The sequence below is a fragment of the Heliangelus exortis genome, chromosome 27, assembly GCF_036169615.1.
Source record: "Heliangelus exortis chromosome 27, bHelExo1.hap1, whole genome shotgun sequence".
Lineage (NCBI taxonomy): Eukaryota > Metazoa > Chordata > Aves > Apodiformes > Trochilidae > Heliangelus > Heliangelus exortis.
The window spans coordinates 2394157-2418604 of record NC_092448.1 but is presented as its reverse complement, the minus strand read 5'-3'; the positions used below and the strand labels follow the sequence as shown (position 1 = coordinate 2418604).

Below are 24448 nucleotides of genomic sequence, written 5' to 3'. Positions count from 1 at the left end.
ATTTCTCACATGGAATAATGCTTAGGGAATAAATGGGATATGTTACAAGATCTCCTTATTTCACATGGAGATTGAAATATCTTTGCAAATGTTATTCTGGCACCTAAATGAGACCAGTGTCCCAGTCCCACTTGAATGGGATAAATCTTGCATACTATGAAAAAAATCCCTTTATTTTTCACATGATACATGGAGATAAACTCAGTTCCTTCTCCTGTTCCATTTAGATGGGTGGGAGCTGCCTCTGCTGTACCATTCCAGACAGCATGCACTGAAAATTATCTGTGATCAAATGAAAGAGGAATGAAACCTTCATAGGAAAAAAAACACCAAACCAAAAAAAACCCAAAAAAACAACAAACCCCATCCATCATGAGTTTATAGAATCCCAAGAAAGTCAGTTTGGAGAACTCATTGATGAAAAGTAAGTGAGAGAAATACAGATTAAACCACAAATACCCATCTTAAACCACAAATATCACTCAAGAAGTGGAGGGTTAAATGACTCACGCAGAGGCTGCAGAGGAACCACCTTGGCTGACACCTCCCCAAGACCCCTATTCCTGATGGAGTTTGCAGCAAACGTATTAACCCAAGGGTATGACCTTTATTCACACCAAAAGTTGTTTTTTTGTTGAATCAAGTTAGTCAGAAAGGGGATTAAAACTACACGAAAAGGTCCTCTTCAGAGTGCCTACGTGTAAAACAAGTCTGTGGAGGAAACACACAACGGTAGTTGTGAAAGAATGAGCTCATTACCTAGGAGGACTCATTCCCAGAAGGCAGGGCTTTGAAACCGTATAAAAGTTCTCAAATCTCCGTGCTCCACCATCCTCCTGACTTCGTGCTTCTCCCTCTTGACTGGTTGGGTAAGTCAGAGGCTTCTATGACTTTTTTTTGGGGGGTGTCTGGAGTTTTACTGCTTGGCTTAATGCATGCAGACTCTTTCGAGAAAGTGTTTTATTTGGTGCTTTTGAATATGTAAAAGACTTCTGCAAAGAAAGGAGGTTGTGGGCATTGGGGTTGGACTAGAAGGCTTGGAATGACTCTGCAAGGCAAATTCAGATTGCATGTAAATCTGAGGATACTTAAAAGTGAAATGAGTTCCTTTCTGAGGATGAGATTAGATAAAATTCTGTTGGTTGAAGTATAACTGAGCCTGCCTCCAGGGACAGAAACTCCTGCCAAATCTATTTTCTGTGATTCTGCTATTTATAACGAAAATATTTTTAAAACATCCATTTCAATGGAGATTTATTTTGGAAAGATATATTTGGGGATATGAGGAGCTGTAGGGTGCAGAAGGATAAAAGCATTCTTAGTGTGCTGGCTCCTTCATACCAACCATGTCAAGAGCAATATTTGGCTTAAGATGTTATCAGGTCCTTAGAAAGAAAACAACAAGGGAGAATTGATATTGATCCAAGGGATCTAGGAGTATAGAGAAGAGAGAAATTAATTTACTTTGAAAATGTGCTAAGAGGAGTAGGCAACACAGGGAAGAGAGAATGAACTTGTATGCTCTCCCATGATCTGTGCTGGTGCTTGTCCTGCATGGAGGGGACTTTAAAATTACCCTTTGAAGCAACACAGCTATGATTCTAATTTTTTAATTGTGCCTTTAGATTGTCTTTAGAAAAACAGCAGCACAGGCTTTACCCAAGACACAGCTCAAGTCCAGCTGATCCTGGAGCCCACAAAACAGTGACAGGAAAACCCAGTTGCCTGTAGCATCTTACTGGCCTTGGGAGAAGAAATCCCTCCTGATGACTCTGATTCATGTGCAAGCTTTAGGTATTATTAGTGGCCACGATAATCCAGAGACACAGGGACACATTAGCACTGCTAATTCCTTCCATGACAGCTGGAAAGACAGTGACACAGGTAACCTCAATCCATGACATCATCCATGAAGTTAGAGTGAAACCAGAGCCAGAGGAGGAGCTGTATCTCCTACAGAAAGATCTCAGCTTACTGGTGAGGTCCACTTTGAGGCCTTAGCACCTCAGCCTTCTAACTCCAAGTAAATTCTGGGAACCACTTTAAAAGGGGCAAAATCACACGAACTATTTCAGTTTCGTCAAAGTAAAATAACCCATCAGGCCCAGATTTCTATTTTTCTACTTTTTGATACACCAAATGTTTTGAGACTCATAGAATCCAATTTTAAACGTTTGTCTATGGCATTCATGATTTTTTTATTATTATTTTGACTTTCTGAAACCGCTATCAACCCAGCAGATCTGTTATTTGCCAGCTCCTCTCATCAATTCCCCAGGACAGAAATGAAAGGGAATTAACACCTTTGGAAGAGCTGAGCAACAGAAGGAAGAGCTCTGAAGTGTAAATCAGCAGCAGTTCAAAGGAGTGGCTCTGCCTCAGTTAGACCTGACAGGGCTGTCCCACATTGCAGAACAGAAGGGAGGAACAAGATAAGATGGAGTCAGAGCAGGAGCTGAAAGGCAGGATGAAAAAGAAAGAATCAATCATAATTCCTTTGGAGCCAACCTGCTTAAGAAAACTTTACTCTTGCAGGTGACTCGTGTTCCTTAGAACCTTGTCACACTTCTCCCAGTGCAGTCCATTTAGCAGACACAATAACACTCTGCCATTTCTTTCAGATAATCTTGTTTCCTGCCAAGATGTCTTTGAACCAAACGCAAATCAAGCAGGAAATCACCCTCCCCCCTGGCCTGAGCAAAACAAAACAAAGCCAAGAGCCTGTGCCATACACTGACCCAGTCCCGTGTCCACAGCAGAAAACTGAAGCCCAAGTCCCAACACCTTGCCCAGAACCAGTTCCAACAGAAGAGGTACCAAGCTCAGAGAAAAAGGTGCCATTGCCAGTACCAGTGGTGGAACCAGGCAAGGGAGAAGAGCCAGTGGTGGTAAAACCCAAGTGCCCACCACAGGAGCAGCAGCAGCAGCAGCAGCAATGCAAGGTGCCACCAACTTTCCCACCTGTGTCACTTCCTGAGCCTGTTCCATGCTCAGAAGAGAAACCAGCATGCAAAGAGGTGCCTGTTTCCCACCCTGAACCAACTCAACGTGTGTTGGAGAAGCAGGAGTGTAAGGAGATCCCTGTGCCAGTTCCTGTTACGTGCCCTGAACCTGACCCATACCCTCAGGAGAAGCAGCAGCACAAGGAGATCCCTGTGGAAATCCCTGTTCAACATCCCAAACCTGCACCGTGTCCCCAGGACCAGCAGGAGGTCAAGGAGATCCCTGTGCCCACCCCATCCCCTCCAGAGAAGCAGGAGCACAAGGAGACCCCTGTGCCAATCCCTGTCATATGCCCCGAACCCACACCGTGTGCCCAAGAGAAACAGCAGCACCAGGAGATCCCGGTGCCAATCCCTGACCCTCAGCCTCAGGAGAAGCAGCAGCACAAGGAGATCCCTGTAGAAATTCCTTTACAACACCCTGAACCTACCCCACATCCCCAAGACCAGCAGCAGAGCAAGGAGACCCCCGTGCCCACCCCCTGCCCTCAAGAGGAGCAAGAGCTCAAGGAGGTCCCGGTTCCAACCCCTCCATCCCACCAGGAGCTGGGGCAGCACTTCCTTCCCGAGAAATGTCCCCCCCTGGAGCAGCACCAGGTGAAGCAGCCCAACCAGTGGCCCCCCATGCAGAAGTAACTTCCAGCTGACCCCTTGAAGAGAGCTGATTTCAAACCCCGACCTCCTCTCCCCGGGGCTCACAGCCGGAGGTCATTTTTCAACACCCTTGATGTTCGCTGCAGAATTGCTGTTCCGAAGCGGAGCTTCCACCTCCTCATCCCCCCCCCCGACCCTTCCAGCTAATTTAACGCTTGCAAAATCCTCCACTAACACCCACCCGCGAATCGCCACCTCGGGGCTGCCGGGAGGTACCAAGGCTTCAAGCGGTGACATCGGCAAGTGCGTTCGGCTCCTCCAGCAGCCTGAATTCCTCCCCTCTCAGACCCATCCCACTCTTTTGTTTTGTGTTTTCCCTTTTTTTTTTTTTTTTTTTTTTAAGGTCCAGCCAGCTCGCTGGTGTCCCTGAGTCAGGGCTTGTTAACATAAATATTCAAATTTAACCCAAAATGCACTCCAGGTTTTCCTGCCTGCTTCCCCAGCTCCCTGCACACATCTCCCACCTTGCATTTAGGGGTTTTGTTGTTTTGGGTCTTTTGCCTGTTAATAATGGAATTTGAGGTTTGTGCAGAACCTACTGCTATGAGGTTCTGGCCAATGGCAATAAGAGCTCCTGAATCTTGAATCCATAGTGCTGAATATTGTATGCAATTTAAAAAAAAATAAATAAATCCATTGGGCTAGAGGAAATAAAAAGATTTTTTCCAATCTTAATTAGCTAGCAGTAAGCAGCACGTTTCTCAGAGAGCTCACCTTGGATTTTCTAGGATGTGTAAAAAGAACAGCACGAGGTATTATTTATGGAAAATATATAGGTAATGAAATCCAACCCAGACATATTTTGAAATAGATTAACCTCAGGCGTGGCTTCCCTCTGTAAGATAGGATCAAGGATGAAGCATACACAGTGCTGTTTCACTTACACCCTGGAACATGTTTCACCACACAGGGTTGTTGCGTATGTATTTGGTACTTATCTCTAATTATTTTAGGCTGATATTGTATCCAGGATTGATTTCACTGTGAAAAATCAGCAATAAAAGTAACTTTGAATACCGAGTCGTGGTGATTTTTGTCAGCTTTGTCTTAAAAAAATATTAAGGAGCTGCAGCTTGCAACTGGCAGTGATTTTTTAGGCTCAAAGCTATGGGAATCAGGGTTTGGAATGTCCACTGCTGCTCTCTGAGTCTCTAGATGAGAGAACCTTCAAGACACCATGGGCTGGCTGATGGCACTGGACCATTTCAACACCCTGAACCTGCCCCACATCCCCAGGACCAGCAGCAGAGCAAGGAGACCCCCGTGCCCACCCCCTGCCCTCAAGAGGAGCAAGAGCTCAAGGAGGTCCCGGTTCCAACCCCTCCATCCTACCAGGAGCTGGGGCTCCTGATGAGACAGCCCATCCCAGAGCAGGGGACATGGTGTCAGCCCACACCAAGACATCTTCAGGGTCAACCTGCCCAGTTTAAGCCAATCTGTGACCTTCAGCAGCCATAAAAGCCCAAAGATGGCTACAAGGCAGGTTGCCAGCCCAAGCAAACAAGTTTTTCCCACACTTCAAACAAGCCAGGAGCAATGCAATCTCACCTGTCTGGCCTCCTACCTCTTAGATGGGTGTTAGATACATCCAACCTCAACATCTGATCAAAGAATCACACCGAGACACTTCTGGTTTGCAGAACAAGCTTCTGTCTCTGCCAGCACCAGTATCATAGCACCATCACCCCAGTTTCTGTCTTTATCCTTGTCCTCCTCCAGTCTCCCATAGAGCTGACTGGAAATGAGTTCACCCAGGCAGTAAGTCCTGCTGAGAATCCAAAACATTATATAATATAGTTCTCTAATTCTTTTAGAATGGAAACTATTTGTTCTGAGCAAGCAAAGGTCCTTTCCGTGATAAAAACTTCCAAAGATTATTTTCCTCTCAGCAGCTGAGACTTTAAAACCACAATTAATTGCTTTGATAGACACACAAGGATATACTTCAGAAAAGTTTCCCCTGTTTAGGATGAAAACAACTCTCAGGATGGCTAAGGTGGGAACTGTAGTGATCCTGAGACAATTTGGACACCCAGGTAGCAAATTTGCACAAAAGTCCCTAAATTAAAATGGTCTTTCTGGAAATTGTCACCATTTTGTGTCCTGTTTGCCCTAGAAAGTCCACATTTCTGGCCTGCTTGGTCATTGTATTGATAGCTGAGTGTTTCTGGATCTGTCTGCAGTAAAAATATAGACATATAATTCCTTGAGAAATCTGGAAGGCAACAGTGCATGGACCCCTGCATTCCCCCCTGTGCTTTTTATATACAAATCTGTTTAAAGGCAATTCTTTAGCTAATAAAGCTGAAGAGAATGCCACTACTGAAGTGGAAAAAAAAAAAAAAAAACAAACCAGGAAGAAAGTAATGAGGTTACTTTTTTATTGTAGCATGTCCCATATTAAAGATCAGAAGAAAACGGCCCCACAACATTTTTTTTTTTTAATTGTAAAGATTGAATAAATCCATATTAATGAATTGCATCTCTTTGTGAAGTAATTTCTGCTTCAAAACAAAGGAGGGATGCTGCAGGAATTTCTAGACAGACGAAGAGCTGGGACAGGAGCATTTGCATCTTCCAGGGCACTTTGTTGCCATTGCTACTTCTGCTTTGGGCATTGCTGCTGTTGCTGCTGCTGGGGGATGCTCTTGACAGGACATTTGGCTTGGCCTTTGGGGACCTGGCTTTGGTCCACACACTTTGGAGGACACTTTTCCTGGCATTGGGGAGGTATCTGCTGCTGCTGTTTCTGCTGGTGGGAAGACATCTTTGCAAAGCCTGGAAAAAAACCAAGGTGCCATTTCAGTTATTTTAAGCCCTACACGTTTCTCCTTGTGATATCCCTGTTTTGGCAAGTTCTTCAGCTTCGACATCAAACCAAGAGGGAAGAACTTATAAAAATTAATCCTACCAGCAAAGCCACACAAAAAACCCTTGGAAATCTCTAAGGGTGCTCCTGTTTTACCCAAATTTGGTTTGAATTTGTAGCTGCCCCATAGCACTTTACTGGGCTCCCATCAGAGTTGCCTCCACAGAGGTCAACCACTCCCCTGAGGCCTCAGGGCATAACTGTGTGTAAGTATAAATCAATACAAGAGCCAAGAACCAAGCAAAGTTGTGACCCAAAGGCACTAAAAAAGCTACAGAAACGAAGGGAAGAGATACAATCCTTTTTCCTACTTTCCCAATACTCTTTTTGTAATGTTTTTTTTTTTAAAAAAAAAAGATTTCACCTTTGACGAATTTTCACCAAAGTGTAATCAGGTCAAGGAGAACCTCAGAGCAATATTTAAAAAATATTTAAATAAGTTGAATTTTAAAAAAATATTAAAATATTTAAATCAGCAGAAAGCTGGTGACCTTCAGGACTGCAAATGGGCTTGAAACACAAAAAATCATTTGACAACAATCCTTTCTGATAAGCCCCATTTCTCCTTAGTAGGAGATCCTCAGAGCAGGAGCAATGTCTCTGGCTGTTAAACACAGATGAGCTCTGCTCACTGATGATACAACACCAAAAAAAGGGGGGATAAAAAGGCAGTGAAAACTAAAAATTTTACAAAAGTGCAACTTGAAGCTCTGGAGATCCAGGACACTGCAGAGATCAGCCCATGACTGCTCACCAGATACAAACCAAGCTGCTGGTGGATGCCCTCCTTCGGCAGTTGGTGCTCCAATGGTTATCCACTAGGATTCTTATCAGTTGGGAAAAAATTGAGGGTTGACAAGGATTTGCTGCTCTGAAGGGTCAACAAGCCCCTCTGGAGCCTCAGAAAGTCTCAAAATAACATAAGATGGCTGTCAGCTGGGGGGAAGTGAACTTGCCAGGGAGATGAGCTAAAACTTACAGTAGAGAAACAAAAAGAAAAATCACCCATCTCCCAAGAACAGGGCACAAAAAAAAAAAAATTAGATAGCTAAACATGCATTGAAGCACTCACCTGGTATCTCCTGGTGTTGGAAGGAGGAGAAGAAGGAGAAGAAGAAGAAGCAACCACTCAATTTAAGAAGCCTCCTGAACAGGAGCCTTTTATATCCTTTCCGAAGTCAACCTCAGTAGTTGATTACAACAGATTAACTTGATGACCAGAATCTTTCACAACCAGAACCTGCTCCACTGACACCTCCATACACCTGGACTTCAGTCAAGGTCTCTGAGAGATCCCTCCTCTTTCAGGTGCGGGGGATTTGTTTTTTTTCATGCAAGGCACACCCAATCTGGTAATAACTGGCTAATTTATTAATAATTCATCTTGATGCTGGGCAAAGATCCCACATGTGAACTGGGATTTGAGAGATGACTTAGATTTGTTGTGGTGTTAGCAGAACATGTCTTAATGAAGCTTAGGTGCTTCCTGAGAGATTTGTCTGTGACCACCAGGCCTGGTTTCCAGCTGCCATAAATCTTGAGTGTGTTGCAGCCCAACTCCTGGGAAGGCCAGCAGGTCTCTCCCAGTTCTTGATTTTTGCTTCTCCTCTTCTGCCAAAAAATTAGAAATCCTTCCCCTTATTTTTTTCCTTGCACTTTGACATAGATTTTCAACTAAGAAACTAAAATGTAGGGGTGTTTTTTGTTTTTTTTTTTTTTAATTTCAAGCACTGGGCTTGGCTTGCTGAAGTCATGGCAGAATTTCTTCTTTCTGGGGATGTATTCATGTGTCAGAAATATGCTGAGCCCTTGAAATTTCTCCGAGGAAGGAACAGACAGAACATTTTGACAGAAACATTGTCCATGGAAAAGGGATTTCAAGCCTCCCTTGAGTATTCCTCAATGCTGGGCCCTGTGGGGCCATATTCAGCCCTTGGAATTACAGACTGGTGTCCATTACAGATGGGTGATACACTGAGAGCTGGTGGACAATGTTTCCATGGGGTACATGTGAGCAGAATGTGCTAATGGAAAAAAAAAAAACACATCATCCCACATCCTGACATCCCTCACTCGTGTCTGATTTACCTGAATAAATCTGAAGCTGAGCTGGACCAAACATCATTTGCAAATATTCAGGGGAATCTTAGCAATGCTCAGAACTAACCACAGGTGCATAGGGGAGCTGTGTGTCAGGGCTTTTGCAACACGTTTTCCTACAGGCACAGGAAGCACGATGAGCACAAAGCCACAGGTTTCTTCTGCCACTTCCTCTGAGGTTTTAAGAGCTGGGTGCTTCCAGCTGTGATTACTCCACCTGGTGCAACCCTGGCAGCAGAGGCAGAGAAGAAAAAACTGGAAGTGACTAACAGCTGATAGAGCTGGATGAAGATACTTGGAAATCCATCAGGGGTGACTAACCTATGGGATGGATCCCATTAGTAGCTCCATATGACCTCCTGACTAAGACTTTTTCCATGCTTGAAAGTGGGCACTGAGTTATTAGCAAGGCAGAGCTCGTTGCTGAGGCCCCAGTGGGTTGCATCCTACTGTAGGAAGTAGAGATGCACATTCCTCCTCTCCCCTTCTATTTTCATGCTGTTGAATAGCTGGTCCACCACCCCCTGCTTTGTCTGCCTGAGCTGAAAGGTGTGTTCAGGTGTCGAATTTGTTTGCCTGACTGAGACATGTTTTGCTTATCATTATCCCTGCTTTATGGTGTCACCTTTTGGTGTCGACAGAATGAACACAAAAAGGCATCTGCTGTCAAACTCTACACCTGCACACAGGGCTTCATTAAAAGCTGATTTAGTAACAGTGTTTACACACGCCTAAATATAACTCTTTTCTAGATTAGATGTCCTCCACCCTTGCCCTAATGATATGGTAGGTGAAGAGTAATTCTTTACATCCCAGACATGGAAATTGTGTGGCCATCACAGAGACAGAGGTAAGCAAGTCACATGCACAGCATGGAAGACAAAGGAGACATTATCTCTGAAACTCAGCATTGAAATGTCCCTCCAGACAATGGGCCTCCTCCAGTTCCAAAAACCAGATCTCCAAATACGAAAAAAAAAAAAAATTGAGAAGTGAATTAAAATATTATTGTACCTGCCAGGCATTAATGAACGTAAAATACCAACCAGCATAGCAGTCAGGGATGTCGCTTCTTGATAACAGGAGGGAGACCTGCCCAAAGCCACACAAAGTATCTGCAGCAAACCTGGGAACACAACTGCAACTTTGCAGGGCTCAGACCTGTTCCTGAACCACAAAAGGATTCATCTCCTGAAGCCAAATCCCCCACTTTCTTTTTCTAGTCAGTGGGGAGCATGGGAAGAATTCATCCAAATTACCATTTCCATTTCTATCAGAATGTTTTTAAGAAATAATTAAAATCTCATCAAGAATGTTTAAATTCCTTCTTTCTTGGATTCTGGATTTTCTTTCACTTCAATTTACCTTTTAACAGTTTCTAAGTTTTGCCTCCAAAATGTGGAGCTATAAAGACCAAAATTCTATCATTAGTAAAGGTGGAAATTAATTTCCCAGTATTATTTTCAAGTAGGACAAAGTCAAATTTTTTTATAACTGACTGGATGATGTTTTGCTTGTGAAATTAGAAGACACCTCTCCATGTTACAATGCATACTCTGTGTTTACAGCAGGCACAAATCCTTCCCAACCATAACAGCCTTTGAAAGAAAAATGAAAGGAAAATGGTTTTGTACCCAAAGACAAGGAAGCAGGGAGATGAAATAAAGACAGAAGACAAGTGATGCCATCGATGGTCAATTTTATTGCTGCACATAGACATTAAAAGAGAAGAGGACATACATGAAAGACAAGATACAAATGAAAGAATAGAAGGGGAGACATCTTCCAACATCAACTGCTTACAGCACAGCCATTACTAAATAATTCCCAAGATGCCCAGCAGTGTACGTTGGCCAAAACTGCAGTTTCCATGAAAAAGTTGCAGTAGCAGAAGTATCACAAGAAACAAAGACACAGGCTGGAAAAAATATCATCCAAAACAAAGAGAACGTGGATTAAGCAGGTCGGGAGAGGTCTTGGCATGTTGCAGGTGAGTCTGTAACCTTTTTTTCAGTCCGTGGGTGCCCAGGAGCCTTTTGCCACGCAGGGGGCTGTACTCAAGGCTCGGGTGTTTGGGTGCTCAGCAGGGCTGCAAGCGGATCGTGCTGCAGGGCTCCAGGCACACGGTCTCGCAGGGCTCAGGGCACTTGGTGGCACAGACCTCCACACAGGGGCCTGGGCAGGGCTCCACGCACTGGGTGGCACAGGACTGCCCGCAGACGTCGATGCACTTCGGGGGGCAGGGGTCCACGCACTGCTCCACGCACTGGGTGCTGCAGGACTGGGTGCAGCAAGGCTCGACACACTGGGTGCTGCAGGACTGGGTGCACTGGGTGGCACAGGGGACTGGGCAGACCTCCACGCAGGGTGCAGGGCAGGGCTTGACACAGACATCACTGCAGGGCTCCACACAGACCGTCTTGCAGGGCTGCACGCAGCGGCTGCATTTCTGCATGCAGATGGCGGGGGGCAGGCAGGGCTGCTTGCACTGCTCGTAGTAAGACATGTTGAGGAGCTGGGGAAGCTGAAGGCAGAGATAAGAAGAGTGATAGGAAATCAAGACATTTTCTTCTTCAGCTACAACTCAGAACCTGAACTCTTGAAACACCTGTACTCTACCACTTGGCTGTCAGACTGGGAAGAGGACTGTCAGAAAAAATGACACCCACAAAGGATCTGTGGGGTGCGATGTACACAACTAGCAGTGCCAGCTGACTCCTTCCTTCTTCCCTTCCTTGGGAACCTGCAAACATCACTAGAGCCATCAACCATGAACTTTCTCCAGCTGTGCAGTTAGACTACATAGAAGCCATAACTGGGAGAGTTAATTTCCTCACTGCCTTATTCAACTCAGCAGATGTTCCAAGGCCCAGCTTTTGCTTCTCAATTCTTCAGTTCCTCCCACACACCACAGAGCTCATCCCCTTAACGTGTAGACATTCAGCTGCTAATGCTCAAGGCCAAAGCCTAAAGCCCACAAATTCAGACACTCTCCCAAATCCTCCAGCTGTAGATCCTGGTACATCAAAATCATGGGCTCATCCTTTCATGAAAGAAAGGCTCTCCCAGAAGTTGCAGCTCCTATTTCTAATTAATGTCTTCATCCTGACTTCTCCCAGAAGTCTCCTGAAGCTTTGCCCTCAGGTATTCTGCAGCTTCCTTCTTCCAGATAATGCTTCTTCCCACCCATCTCTTTGAAGTCCCAGGACTTACACTGCAGCTTCCTCTAATTTATTTAATTCCCATACTTAAGGAGGTACCAAAAAATGAATGACAATAGAACACAAAGTAAGATGAGAGAGAGCCACAGTTTCTGAAGAGGTGACAGGACATTTGCAATCTACTAAAGGAAGAGCAAACTCTAAATAAGAGTCAAACATCTTCTCTTTCATTCCAGGATAAATCCTGGAATAGAAAGACCAGAAGCAAACCTCTCTTGTGATCAGTAAGACATTATATTGACCAGACCACCCAAGCAGTACAACCATTGCATTACTCCTTGAGAAATCCAAGAAAGACTTACCAGTTCACCAATACAGATGAGTGAAGGAGAAGTCAAATGAACTGGTGTGAGCATCAAAATGCAAACCTTTTATACAGCTTGCCTGGCGTCATCTCCGGAAACAAGGGAGCCCAGGGGTATGGACATCTGACCACTAACTACCTGAACAGGCTCCTCCTATACATGCTTTACATATTTTTTTGCATCCTAATTTTTGATGGAAACTGTCTTCCAGGAAAAACGTGATCCTGAGCAATTTCTGTTTCCAGTTAATAGCCAATGGGAATGACACAGTAATTAAAAAAAAATCAAATATCAGATTGTTTTTCAAAAAAGATTTAATACACTTGGTTATTTTCATCTCCTTATTTCCATAAATGTCTGAAGGATACCTGGGGGGCTTTTTTGAATGCAGTACAATGGATAGCTGTTATTAGGGAAGACTGACAATTTATCTGATTTACTGTGAGAAATGTCAGATCCTAATTCTCATGGTAAGAAACAGCTAATCCTGCAGTGGGCCGTCAGTGCTTCCACAAACTGTTGAGGTATCTGAGTCTATAACAACTTTTTAACCATCAAATTTGACCAACCCATTCCTCTCCACCCTCTACTAACAACATTCCCACTTGGCAGTGCCAATGGGGACACAACTCCAGTTACTTTGACAACTTCTTCAAGCCAAGAGGCAACAATTTTAGAGGGATTTTTCACTTCCAGAGAAGTGTAAGGGCTTCAGTTCAAGTGGGATTTAGGCATAGGACTCCGCATTAGTCACAAAATCACACAATGTCAGGGGTTGGAAGGGACCGCTGAAGATCATCGAGTCTGGTGAGCATGATACTCAGCTCCTCAGCACAGAAAAATCTTTATTGCTGAGATATTCTAATCAAGGAGGTGGAATGTGATCATCAGACTACATTTATGTGAACAGACTCACCAATGAGATCACTTAGAGAAATGCTAAATAGGCAAAACCCTGTGAAACAACCACCAACCCATTTGGCATTAGCAGTGCATCCTGTTTACACTGGAAACCAGGAGGCCCATTGAAGATCTGCAGGCAGTTACCTTGCTGGGGACTTCCCTACAGTCATAGAATCATGGAATAGTTTGGGTTGGAAGGGATGTTTGAAGATCATCCAGTCCATCCCACCTGTACTGATCAGGGAAATATTCCACTAGATCAGTTTGCTTAGAGACCCATCCAAGCTGGCCTTGAAAATTTCCAGGAATGGGGTATCCACCACCTCCCTGGGCACCTTGGGCCAGGGTTTCACCACTCTTGTTGGAAAATCTTTCTTCCTTCTGTCTAGTTTACAAAGTCTGGGCTGGTTTGTGAGCCTTGGGCTCCAGGCTCCCCTCTAAAACCAATGCTGAGTCCTAGATGTCTCCCTTTCTCTTGTGGGTTATTCTACACCCTATTGTTATATTTGATTGGCAAGAAATTGTGAAGACTTCTAAAAGAAATAGGCATTTTAGAAGATAGCAATTAATCAGCATCTGTAATATGTGGGAGCTCCAGAGGGCTGGATTGTGCTTATTTAACACTTATTTGTGGGTCTCTCATATTTATGAGCAATTTGGTCATTTGATGTGTCACATTAACTTTAGTGAGTCAGGACCCTACAGCAACATCCTTTCATGGCCATCTTACCATGGTAAAAAAAGCTGAAAAGAAGTGATTTTTCCAAACCTGCCACTTCTGGGCTCTGTTTCATTAAATAGCACACGGTAAGGTCTCTTGCAGAACCAGAGGCTGCTGTGATGGGTAGCATCTGATGAAAAGAAGATGACAAAGCTCAAGTCTGAATCAGAAGAGATTCTGGAGCCCAGGAGGAGACAGACTCCTCTACCCAGAGGTTTGGCTGATACTGCAGAAGAGAAGACCCCTGAGTATCCTTGTACTCAGAAGAATATTTCTGAAAAATCCAGTAAAAAGGGACAAGCTCTTTTGGCTTCAAATAATCCAAGACAGACTTACAATTTCAGTGCCAGGAGCTACCAAATATGAAGATGAGAGCTGCTTTCCTACAGATCTAAAAAAATTTGCCTGCAGACATGATACACCTCATGCTCATGGACACATGACTGTTAACACAAATACAAAACCTCAGGATGTGCAGATGCCATGATTTTTGAAGGGAACATCTCAAAGTAAATTTTTTTTCCCTGTGAAGATCTTTGGATATGTACCATTTGGGGTTATTCGGCTTGATTTCTACTAGAAAAAAAAAATTGCTTAGAGCCCCATCCAACCTGCCCTTGAACACTTCCAGGGAGAGGGAAGTCCCTGGGCAACTTGTTCCAGTGTCTCACAGTAAGGAATTTCTTCCTAGTACCTAATCTAAATCTCCCCTCTTCAAGTTCCAAATGATTGCACTTTATCCCCTCCTCACAGACTTCTTCTCCTGTGGCATCCGTGCTGGTTGGCAGCAGGGATTTCATTTGATGTGCAGCTCTCCACCCAGGACACCACCCATATTTTGGTGAGCAAAGCATTTTGTATGGAAATTGAGGATGATTCTCTCCATATTCCCAGCACCTTGAGGTCTTCCCAGCCTATTCCCCTGTTGCAATTAAATCTTCAAATCTGGAACTCCATTACACTGGACTTTCCCTTCTCATCATTCCCTACCACAACGACCCAGGGAAGGTAGGAGGGTGTGATCCAGCTCCAAGGGCAGCTTCCAGGTGGGGTTGGTCTCCAGGGCTGCTCCATTGCTGCTTCTGCATTGCTGAGATGCCAGGAGGCTGAGTAGAGAATGCAATCAGTCTCACATGAAAACAAGTGGCTTGTCTAGTCTGTGCCCTAGGGACTATTTGATCAAGTAATTAGATCATTGCTTCAGGGGCTGAGAGGAACCCAAATCCAGCACTATCCACCTCTTTTCCTGTTTACTCAGGAAGGTGAGTGCTCAGTGAAGAATGATAAATGAGCATCTGAACACAATTAAATCTGAAAAAAAGAGGAAACTAGCTCTGCTCATGAAAAAAAAAAAAAATCTCATCTGTTTTATCTTTTCCCTTCTGACTACTTGCAGATATTTGCTTTGCTTTCCCAAGGTTTCAGAATAGGAATCTAGCTTTCCTTAGGATTTTTTACATTAATGAATGAAACTGGGTCTTGATCTCTAGATCACACATCTCAGAGTACATTGGTGAAACTGTGGGCCTACCACATTTTCTTATACTGAACAGTAGTTTTCTCCCAAAACTGCTACAGGTTTCATAGATGCAAGAGTTGAGGGAGGAAGGATTGGTGTTTCTCTTCCTACAGCCCCATCTCAAGATGTCCACCTGGAAACAAAGTGTCTGCTCTCTGCTAATGGTCTCAGCCTTTTAAAATCTGAGTTTTTATGTTCATGTGAAACCATGTTCCTGACTGTAGAGGTTGGACCAGATGATCCTTGAGTTCCCATCCAACCTGTCATCCTATGAATCTGTGATTAAACATAATGCAAGCATCACAACACCAGAAAAATGCTGCAGAGAAATGGTTGAAGCTAAAATCTTATCTGAACGCCACTTTTTCAACCTATTCTTTGTTATTTCCCAGAAGATTGTTCCTGGGAGCTGGAGCAAAGGAAATAACGCCTTGCACAGAACATTTTAGTGAGTTTTCAAGGAGTTTTCGAGTCAATTCAGACCTCCTCAGTGAGGAGGAAGCCTCAGTTGGTTTTGTAATTCTATTGTGTAGCATTTGTGTTTAGGTGATGCCTGCAGCACCTGCTGAAGTCCAGGCCCAAACTGTGGTGAGAGCCAGAGTCTGCCACAACCTGCTGAGAGAGGAGGGTGGAAAGAGAAGAGGTGTGAGGGTGACTTGTGTGAGGCCAGCTCTCCCCAACCCACGTGCAAGGGGTGTGATTTATCACTTCCCACTATTGTTTGGATTCCTCTGCTTGAAAACGTGAGACAGAGAGAATTGCAGGTGACTCAGCAGCCACGTGCCCTGGAGTGTCCTTAAAGATGGAGCCAGTGGCTGCTCACAGACAGTGCTGCACCCACCTCTGCTGCTGCAGCAGCTGGGCTGGCTGCCCCTGCTCCATCAATCCCTCCTCCTGCTAAGCCTGCTCCTACTCTTCATCTTCTCTGAGATGGAAATCTGCAGAGCATCACCCCTGGCCTGGGAACAGGGAGTCTTTGAGTCCTCAGGGATGTTGCTGCCTCCTGGATGAGAAATTTGCAAAACAAATCTCATGCTAAGGAGGAAGTGCTGGGACCCTACAAGAAGATATTGATGGAGGGTTACCAGAGTTGCCCAAGACCCCTTGGTAATCCTGCAAAGTTTTCTGCAGGGTTCAGTGGTGAGGGAATCCAGAGGGATCCCCCGAGCTGATGGGGTTTGCCCAGCTGCCACCAGAGACAGCAAAACAAGAGCCAAAGGCTGAGACAGAACCTTTTACACATGGGTGGCAAAGGCAGAAGGTGCAGTTTCCCAAACCTGCTCCTTTTCACCTTGCTACTGGCTTCTTTACCCATTCTTTGTGATCCAAAGGATGGAACACTTCCTTTCTGCCTGGGGATGCAGCCACAGCTGGCCCTGAGCTCCTCCACTTCAAATGGTTTTCCGAGTATTTTCATAACCCTGGGAGAGAAGCACTTCTTGATGTGCAGCATCCCCTTCTCCCAGCAGCGATCTGGAATATCCCAGATGAATCCCAGGTCTCTGGCTATTGCCTTCGACCTTCCCGTGGATTTTAGGAGGAACTGCCAGACTACAGAGATCAGGGGTTTAGGAAGAAACGAAAAGGAGAAAGAGTGAGGCTGGGAGAATGCAAAAGTGAAGGAAACACTTGCAGACAGCTGATGCCAAGATACTATTTTTATTGCTTTATACAAGAAAAGGAGAAGATGGCAAGAAAGGACAAACAGGGAAGTTCTGCCACCCCCATTAGTGCAAAGAAGTACAGAATCTCTCTCCCAGACAATATTTCTGGGGGCACAAAATCCATTAGTTACGTGTTACAAGGAAAAGTGTTGCTCTTGAGTTAAGTACAGTAGAGATAATGAAGAATCTACGGAGAACCATTTTTCCAAAAAGGATTTACACTTCCTAGGACAGGAAGGGCACTAGGATATAAAGAGGTGAGGAAGATGCTGGGAAGTTGAGGGACTTGAAAACCATTTTCATTCCTTAGCCATTGGAGACACCATAGGGCAATGACACCAGAGCGTGTGCTCTCCTTGTGGTGGGATCCCACCACAGGAGCCTCCCTGCAACCCCTCGAGGAGCCTCAAGGAGCCCTGCACTTGTATTTACGGGTGCAGACATCTTCACAGGGGATGGAGTAGAGCGGCCGGCAGGCCGGGGTGCACAGGGTCGCGCACAGGGGGATGGGACGGGTGAGGCAGGGGAGGGGACAGCTTTCCACACACTTGGGAACAAGCTGAGCACCCCTACAGCAGGGATCCACGTATCTGGTGGTGCATCTCGTGACATCCTGGCAGCACGGGTCTGGACATCTGGTGATGCATTTGGTGACATCCTGACAGCACGGGTCCACACGTCTGGTGACGCATTTGGTGACATCCTGGCAGCAGGGGTCTGCACATCTGGTGGTGCACTTGGTGACATCCTGGCAGCAGGGGTCTGCACATCTGGTGGTGCACTTGGCCACTTCCTGGCAGCATGCGTCTACACATTTGGTGACATCCTGACAGCATGGGTCCTCACATTTGGTGGTGCACTTAGTGACATCCTGACAGCACGGGTCTGCACATCTGGTGACACATTTGGTGACATCCTGACAGCACGGGTCTGCACATCTGGTGACGCATTTGGTGACATCCTGGCAGCAGGGGTCTGCACATCTGGTGACACATTTGGTGACATCCTGGCAGCAGGGGTCTGCACATCTGGTGACGCATTTGGTGACATCCTGGCAGCACGGGTCCGCACATCTGGTGACGCATTTGGTGACATCCTGGCAGCAGGGATCCCCACACCTGGTGGTGTATCTGGTAAGCTGCCCACAGCACGGGTCTACATACTTAGCAACGTTCTGAGTCAGACATCCATAGCACGGATCCACGCACCTGGTTTTGTATCTGGTCAAAGCTCCATAGCATGGATCCAAACCCCTGGAGATGCACTTGGTCACTCTGTCACAGCACGGATCCACACATCTAGTGGTGCACCTGGTGACACCTCCATAGCATGGATTGACGCACCTGGTGTCACATTTGGTGACATCCTGGCAGCAGGGGTCCACACATCTGGTGACACATTTGGTGACATCCTGACAGCATGGGTCCTCACATTTGGTGGTACACTTAGTGACATCCTGACAGCACGGGTCTGCACATCTGGTGACACATTTGCTGACATCCTGACAGCAGGGCTCTGCACATCTGGTGACACATTTGGTGACATCCTGACAGCAGGGATCTGCACATCTGGTGACGCATTTGGTGACATCCTGGCAGCAGGGATCCCCACACCTGGTGGTGTATCTGGTAAGCTGCCCACAGCACGGGTCTACATACTTAGCAACGTTCTGAGTCAGACATCCATAGCACGGATCCACGCACCTGGTTTTGTATCTGGTCAAAGCTCCATAGCATGGATCCAAACCCCTGGAGATGCACTTGGTCACTCTGTCACAGCACGGATCCACACATCTAGTGGTGCACCTGGTGACACCTCCATAGCATGGATTGACGCACCTGGTGTCACATTTGGTGACAACCTGGCAGCAGGGGTCCACACATCTGGTGACACATTTGGTGACATCCTGACAGCATGGGTCTGCACATCTGGTTACACATTTGGTGACATCCTGACAGCACGGGTCTGCACATCTGGTGACACATTTGGTGACATCCTGACAGCACGGGTCTGCACATCTGGTGACGCATTTGGTGACATCCTGACAGCAGGGATCTGCACATCTGGTGACACATTTGGTGACATCCTGACAGCACGGGTCTGCACATCTGGTGACACATTTGGTGACATCCTGACAGCAGGGATCTGCACATCTGGTGACACATTTGGTGACATCCTGGCAGCATGGGTCTGCACATCTGGTGACGCATTGGGTGACATCCTGACAGCAGGGATCTGCACATCTGGTGACACATTTGGTGACATCCTGGCAGCATGGGTCTGCACATCTGGTGACGCATTGGGTGACATCCTGGCAGCAGGGCTCTACGCACGTGGTGGTGCATTTGGTCACCTCCTCACAGCACGGATCCTCACATTTGCTGGTGCACTCACTGATTTTGCAGCAGCAGGGATCCACATGCTGGGAGCTGCACCTGCACGCATCCTCACAGCAGGGGACCCCCAGGGAGCAGGGATCCAGGCACCTGGTAGCCTGTGCTACACCCAGGTTACCCAGGTTCAGGTAAGTGGTGGTGCCCTGAGGAACCGTGGTATAGCAGCAGGGATTCAGCTGTTGACCCAAGTTCTGGATGGTGCAGGCAGTACCACAGGGATCCAGGCAGTTTTTCCTGGGCAAAGTCTTCAGCAGGACAGCGGGAGGGGGGATGCGGAGCTGTCTCAGGGGGCACCCATAGTGGCAATGCATATTTGAGGGGGGGGTGAGGTCTGAAAGCAGGAAGGGAATAGACTTTGTGGGAAAGAGATACTCGGCTTTTGCAAGGCTGTTTTACACACAGAGGTTTTCTAAGAGAATATTGGAAATATCCTGGGGTAACAGCCTGGAATCCATAGCACTGACTTCACAGGAAAGCATTTTAGAGAAGTTTGTAGCTAATAGATACCTTTCAGACAGCTTCTTCTCAAAACAGGAAAGAAGAGGGGTGTTACTTGGACTCAGCTAGATGATACTGCAAGGTCTGAAGACAACCCCCACCCATCCAAAACTCCCCTTGGTTTGGGATTAACTCTTTGACATTACTTCCCTATTTCCATCCACAAAGGAGACTACCAGGCTTCTGTTAGTGCCCTGTCCACACCTGGATCCTCAACCAGAGGACGTGAGTGGAGTCTTGGTGCCAGAAAACATCCTCAGAACAAAATCTGACACTCACAGCTGCTTTCCCACCTCTCCCAGAGAAATTCACCTAGTTCTTCTCACCCAGACTTTCTTCCAGGCATTGCTTACCCTTGCAGCCTCCAAGTCTGCATTTCTTATCTTCCCTCCCACTTCTATCCTTTGAAGTCCCAGCCTTGCCTTTTGATCTCTCTCAAACCCAGTAATTTGCTGGTTAAAAGAGGGGAGCAATGTCACTGGGGAAAGAGGGAGGTTAGTCCACTCTCAGCTACCCTGAGACACATCTTGATGGAGAAAGCACTTGCAAAAGAGACAGCAAATAAAGACTGGTAGGAGGTGGAATGAATATTTACCTTTACCTCTTCTGCTTGATAAATACCACACACAGACCACACTAAGCAGAAGCACTCATACATCTTCTAAGTTGCTTCTGGAGATAATATTTAAAAATCAAATAATCCCAACCACTACATTGCTAACCAGTAAGCCAAGAGATACTTACCCAGTCCACCACCAGCAACTAGCAAAGGAAAGAAAAATGGTTTGAGAAACACTACAATATGAACCCTTTTATATGATTTCAATGTCCGTGTCTCCGGAAGTGAGACACCTCAGGGGTATGGAAATAAAATTTTTAATAATCCAGAGTTGCTCCACCTCCAGTCCTTAAATTACTTGCTTACATTATAATTTTTTATGAAAAGTAGCCACTGAGGTAGCACATGCGACACTATGACTGCTGCCTGCAAGCTTGAATTCCAGATCCAAGTATTTCCTATGGGGGATGGGGAAGAAAGAACCAATGATACAGGCTGGAAACAATTCCCCTTGGGATTAAACTTTGTTTTGATAAAAGCTATTTTGGTACATTTTCTTGCACCTTCCCCTGAGTGGCCATCCAGGCCAGGATCTCAGCTGGAATAAGACTCAGAGAGGGGCTTTCTTCTTCTCTACTGTGCAAGTTTGTTTGCTCTTACTAGCACACAATAACCCCCCCTACCAGGAATTTTATCCCCAATAATCTGGTCAGAATTTCCCTTGTCTCAGTTTGTGGTCGCTGCCTCTGGGTACATCTGAGTAGAAGTTCTCTACTAATACCCTGTAGATAACTGAAATGGGCCCAGCTCTGCTCCTCCTGCACTACAACAGCACAACCACAATTTGTTCTGATTTGGGCAGCCAGACAGCCAGGGAAGGCTGTGGTAAAATCTTCAGTGTCACTCAGGCTCCTTCCAGGACTTCCCCTGTGGTGGCCCATCTCTCTGCAGTGACACTCTTGTGGTGACAAACTATTTGTGTTGAGTGCCCTGACCACAGGGGCTGGTGGTGGCAATTTTTGGTTTGCTGGGCACATTTCTAGCATGGAACAGGCTACACCAAGACTGAGACACAGCATCCATGAAAGAACCCATGAACTGGGCATGATTGTGTCTGGGCTTTCTGCCAGCCATAACTGAAGCCAAGATCTTGTCTGAAAATCCCTCTTTATACAAGAGAAGGGAGAACCCACGAGAGCAATGCCTGTGAGAGATCAAAGACTCTGGAACTTCCTTCTCTGCTCACTCCAAACTTGCCTTAAGTCACTTGGTGACACAAACCAGTATTACTTGCATGCAGAAACAAAGGCATAAATCATCTGAGATGAAGGTTCTTGTGTAGTCTACGTGCTACTCTCCCTTTAAACCTCTGTCCACGCTGCTGGTGGTGTCCAGTGCAGTGGCTTTATGGTTATTTCGGTTGAAATCAATAAATCCGGGACACGTAACCACTTGGGCTGCCAGTTCACTGCTGAGCACAATGATTTGGATTAACCCTATGGAGTCCAGCTGATTTTGGTCAACCAGTGGGCTGAAGGGAAGACGATGGTGGTCACTCAGCTGCTCTTCAGGGGTATAACTCCACAAGGATCAAGCCAACATCACAATGATGGAGCAGAGTTGTGTTACTTGAGTCAGAGCTTTGGGAGAAGGTGCAAAACATCACGAGACTGACAATGGTATCAGAGTTTCCAGAAATATGTCAGGATGCTACCGCCAGCTGTAAACCGTGACAAGCACCACGTCTGAACAGGACAGCAACAGAAGGAGGTCAGATGTGTCTAAAAATAAAGAATCCCCCAGATCCCACATCGCATCCTGCCTCTAATGGCCTGCATGATGTGTTGGGCTGGAGGATGTTTTATTGTCACACAAAAACTGACCCATGACTGGCTGACTATTCGAGAGCAAGCTGAGAGCCCATTCATTTCCCAAATTCCTCTCTGACGTCAGCCCCACTGAAGGGACACGTGAATTCCCCAAACCATCTTTGCTCACTCCAGGTTATGCTACAGCCACGGAAATAGCCGGTTTCCACTAAAAATAATTAGTCAAATAATCCATCACGGGGCAGAGGTGGGGCAGGTTGGGGTTAGCAACGGGTACTTTGGCTGCGTGCTTGGGGCACCACAACTCCGGAGGCCAAGCTCTTGAATATACAAAGCAGGTCCCAGGTTGTAGTAGTCAAGTCTCCTCACTGCTGCCTTTATTTGCTGATCCTGAGCTGGGTGAGTATCTCTGGGATTGTAGCCTACTACCTGTGTTAATTTTCTCCTATTTGCTGGAGCAGGTTACTGCTCCCAGCTGCAGAAGGGAAATTGTTCTTTGGCTCTCACCCCTCCTTGGTGATAAGTGTTTGAAAGAGTAATAACTTTCCTCCTTCACACTTGCTTTGCTCCATGTTCTCCCATGGATCCTCTACAAAATCCTTCTTGGTGCCTCCACACGGAATTTAGAAGGCTGAACCTCCACCTTGCTCAGTGAACACCTACACAGCAGCTGGGAACTGAATCTGCTCTGCATGTAGTTATTGTCCAAGTGGAGAAGCAACTGCAGCAGCTGAGATCCCAGGTAAGACTTGAAGGTAAACCCAAAAAATTATGTCTTTCTTTTACCTGTCTGGCCTCTTGCTCCTTTTAGCAATGGTAAAGGTAGGACAGTGATAGCTGCACCTCCTGAGATGGGCATTTTCCATTCAGGATGAGGAGAAACCAACTGGAAAAGGGAGGGGATTAACCTGAATTTTATAAACCTGCTAAAAATGTTAATCGAATCCACAGCTTTCTGCACAAGAAAATGCTGCTAGGGTGAAATTGTTTGGCTAAAAACAGATTTTAAGAGGGAAAGCTGAGTAGGGAAGTTTATAGAGGAAAAGAGAATGACCAAATTCCTTTACATAAGGAATGGCTGCAGAAATTTGTGGGGGGAAAAAGTAATAAATAAAACAAAACAAAAAACAACCCCCAGCAGATTTTTTTTTTTTCTGCATTCTTTATCTCAAGAGCAAATTGAATCATAAAATCACAGAATGCCAGGTTGGAAGGGACCTCAAGGATCATTTAGCCCAACCTTTCTAAGTTAAACTACTGTTTAAACGAGGTGGTACAGCACTGAGCTCACCAGCCAAGAAAATGAAAGGCTGATGTGTTGAGTTAACAGACATCAAATTGCTCCCTTTTTTTGTAGGTTTGCTCACAGTGCAGAGATGTCTTCCCAGTCCAACCTGCCCTGCGTGCACACCGTGCACATCGACTCTCACCCATCATGTTGCACCATAGTGGTGAACCTGGGTGATTGCCCTGTGCAGGACATGCAACCCTCTCCTGAGCAGACTTTCCAGCTGGGGCCCTGCCTGGATGATTGCCCTCAAGTTCTGCCCTCCTGCCCACCTCCTGCTGTGCCTGCAGCCTTCTGCTGCCCTGAGCACCCCTCTGCCTGGGACCCCTGCCCACCCCCGTGTGCCACCACCTGCCTGTGCCCAGCAGCCATGTCCTGTGACTCCCCTCAAAGCAAGGGAGGGGCCGAATTCCCCTTCCCATCCAGAGACTCGGAGTCCTGCACCCTCGAGACAGCTGAGGATTGTGTGGAAAGCTTTCCCCTTCAGCATCAAATCTCACCGTTGGATGCCTACACCCCCGAGCAGGAAACCTGCCTGGAAACCTTCCCTTTGCAGTACCCAACCTCAGCATTGGATCCCTACACCCCCGAGACATCTGGGACCTGCCTGGATAGCATCCCCTTGCAACACCCTATCCTGACTGCAGACCCCAGTACCTTCGAGGTGATCAAGATCTGCTCAGAGGAGCCCTGTGATGCTCAGGAGATTCTCATCAGTGAGCCCTGCCCTGCCCAGTGCTCAGTAACAAGTCTGGATCCCTGCACATCCCAAAGTGGGATTTCTGGAGAGCCCTGCATGCCCCAGAGTGCCTTAGGGACATGCACACCCCAGGGCACCGTGGAGCTGTGCACACCCCAGAGCACCGTGGAGCTGTTCACACCCCAGAGCACCGTGGAGCTGTGCACACCCCAGGACACCG

At 46.3% G+C, this 24448-nt stretch overlaps 2 protein-coding genes and 1 long non-coding RNA gene across 3 annotated transcripts; 2 read left to right on the top strand and 1 right to left on the bottom strand.

The window, feature by feature from the left end:
• The first annotated feature begins 763 nt into the window (after positions 1–763).
• LOC139787780 (protein TsetseEP-like) lies at positions 764–4676 on the top strand. The gene is made up of 2 exons (XM_071727091.1): positions 764–869; positions 2622–4676. Exon 2 carries the CDS (start codon positions 2643–2645, stop codon positions 3636–3638), a length of 996 nt encoding a protein of 331 aa, XP_071583192.1. The 5' UTR covers positions 764–869; positions 2622–2642; the 3' UTR covers positions 3639–4676.
• A 5631-nt stretch (positions 4677–10307) lies between these two features.
• On the bottom strand, positions 10308–12130 carry LOC139787781 (proline-rich protein 9-like). Its single transcript, XM_071727092.1, has one exon. The coding sequence runs from the start codon at positions 11129–11131 to the stop codon at positions 10706–10708; it is 426 nt and encodes a 141-aa protein (XP_071583193.1). The 5' UTR covers positions 11132–12130; the 3' UTR covers positions 10308–10705.
• A 9973-nt stretch (positions 12131–22103) lies between these two features.
• Positions 22104–24045, top strand: LOC139787905 (uncharacterized). The gene is made up of 3 exons (XR_011722721.1): positions 22104–22639; positions 22868–22982; positions 23598–24045. It is a non-coding gene; the product is annotated as an uncharacterized lncRNA (long non-coding RNA).
• The last annotated feature ends 403 nt before the right edge of the window (positions 24046–24448 follow it).

What these genes read in the sequence shown, in the direction of transcription:
- LOC139787780 (XM_071727091.1), top strand. Translation starts at nt 2,643, where the DNA reads ATGTCTTTGAACCAAACGCAAATCAAGCAGGAAATCACCCTCCCCCCT.
- LOC139787781 (XM_071727092.1), bottom strand. Translation starts at nt 11,131, where the DNA reads ATGTCTTACTACGAGCAGTGCAAGCAGCCCTGCCTGCCCCCCGCCATC.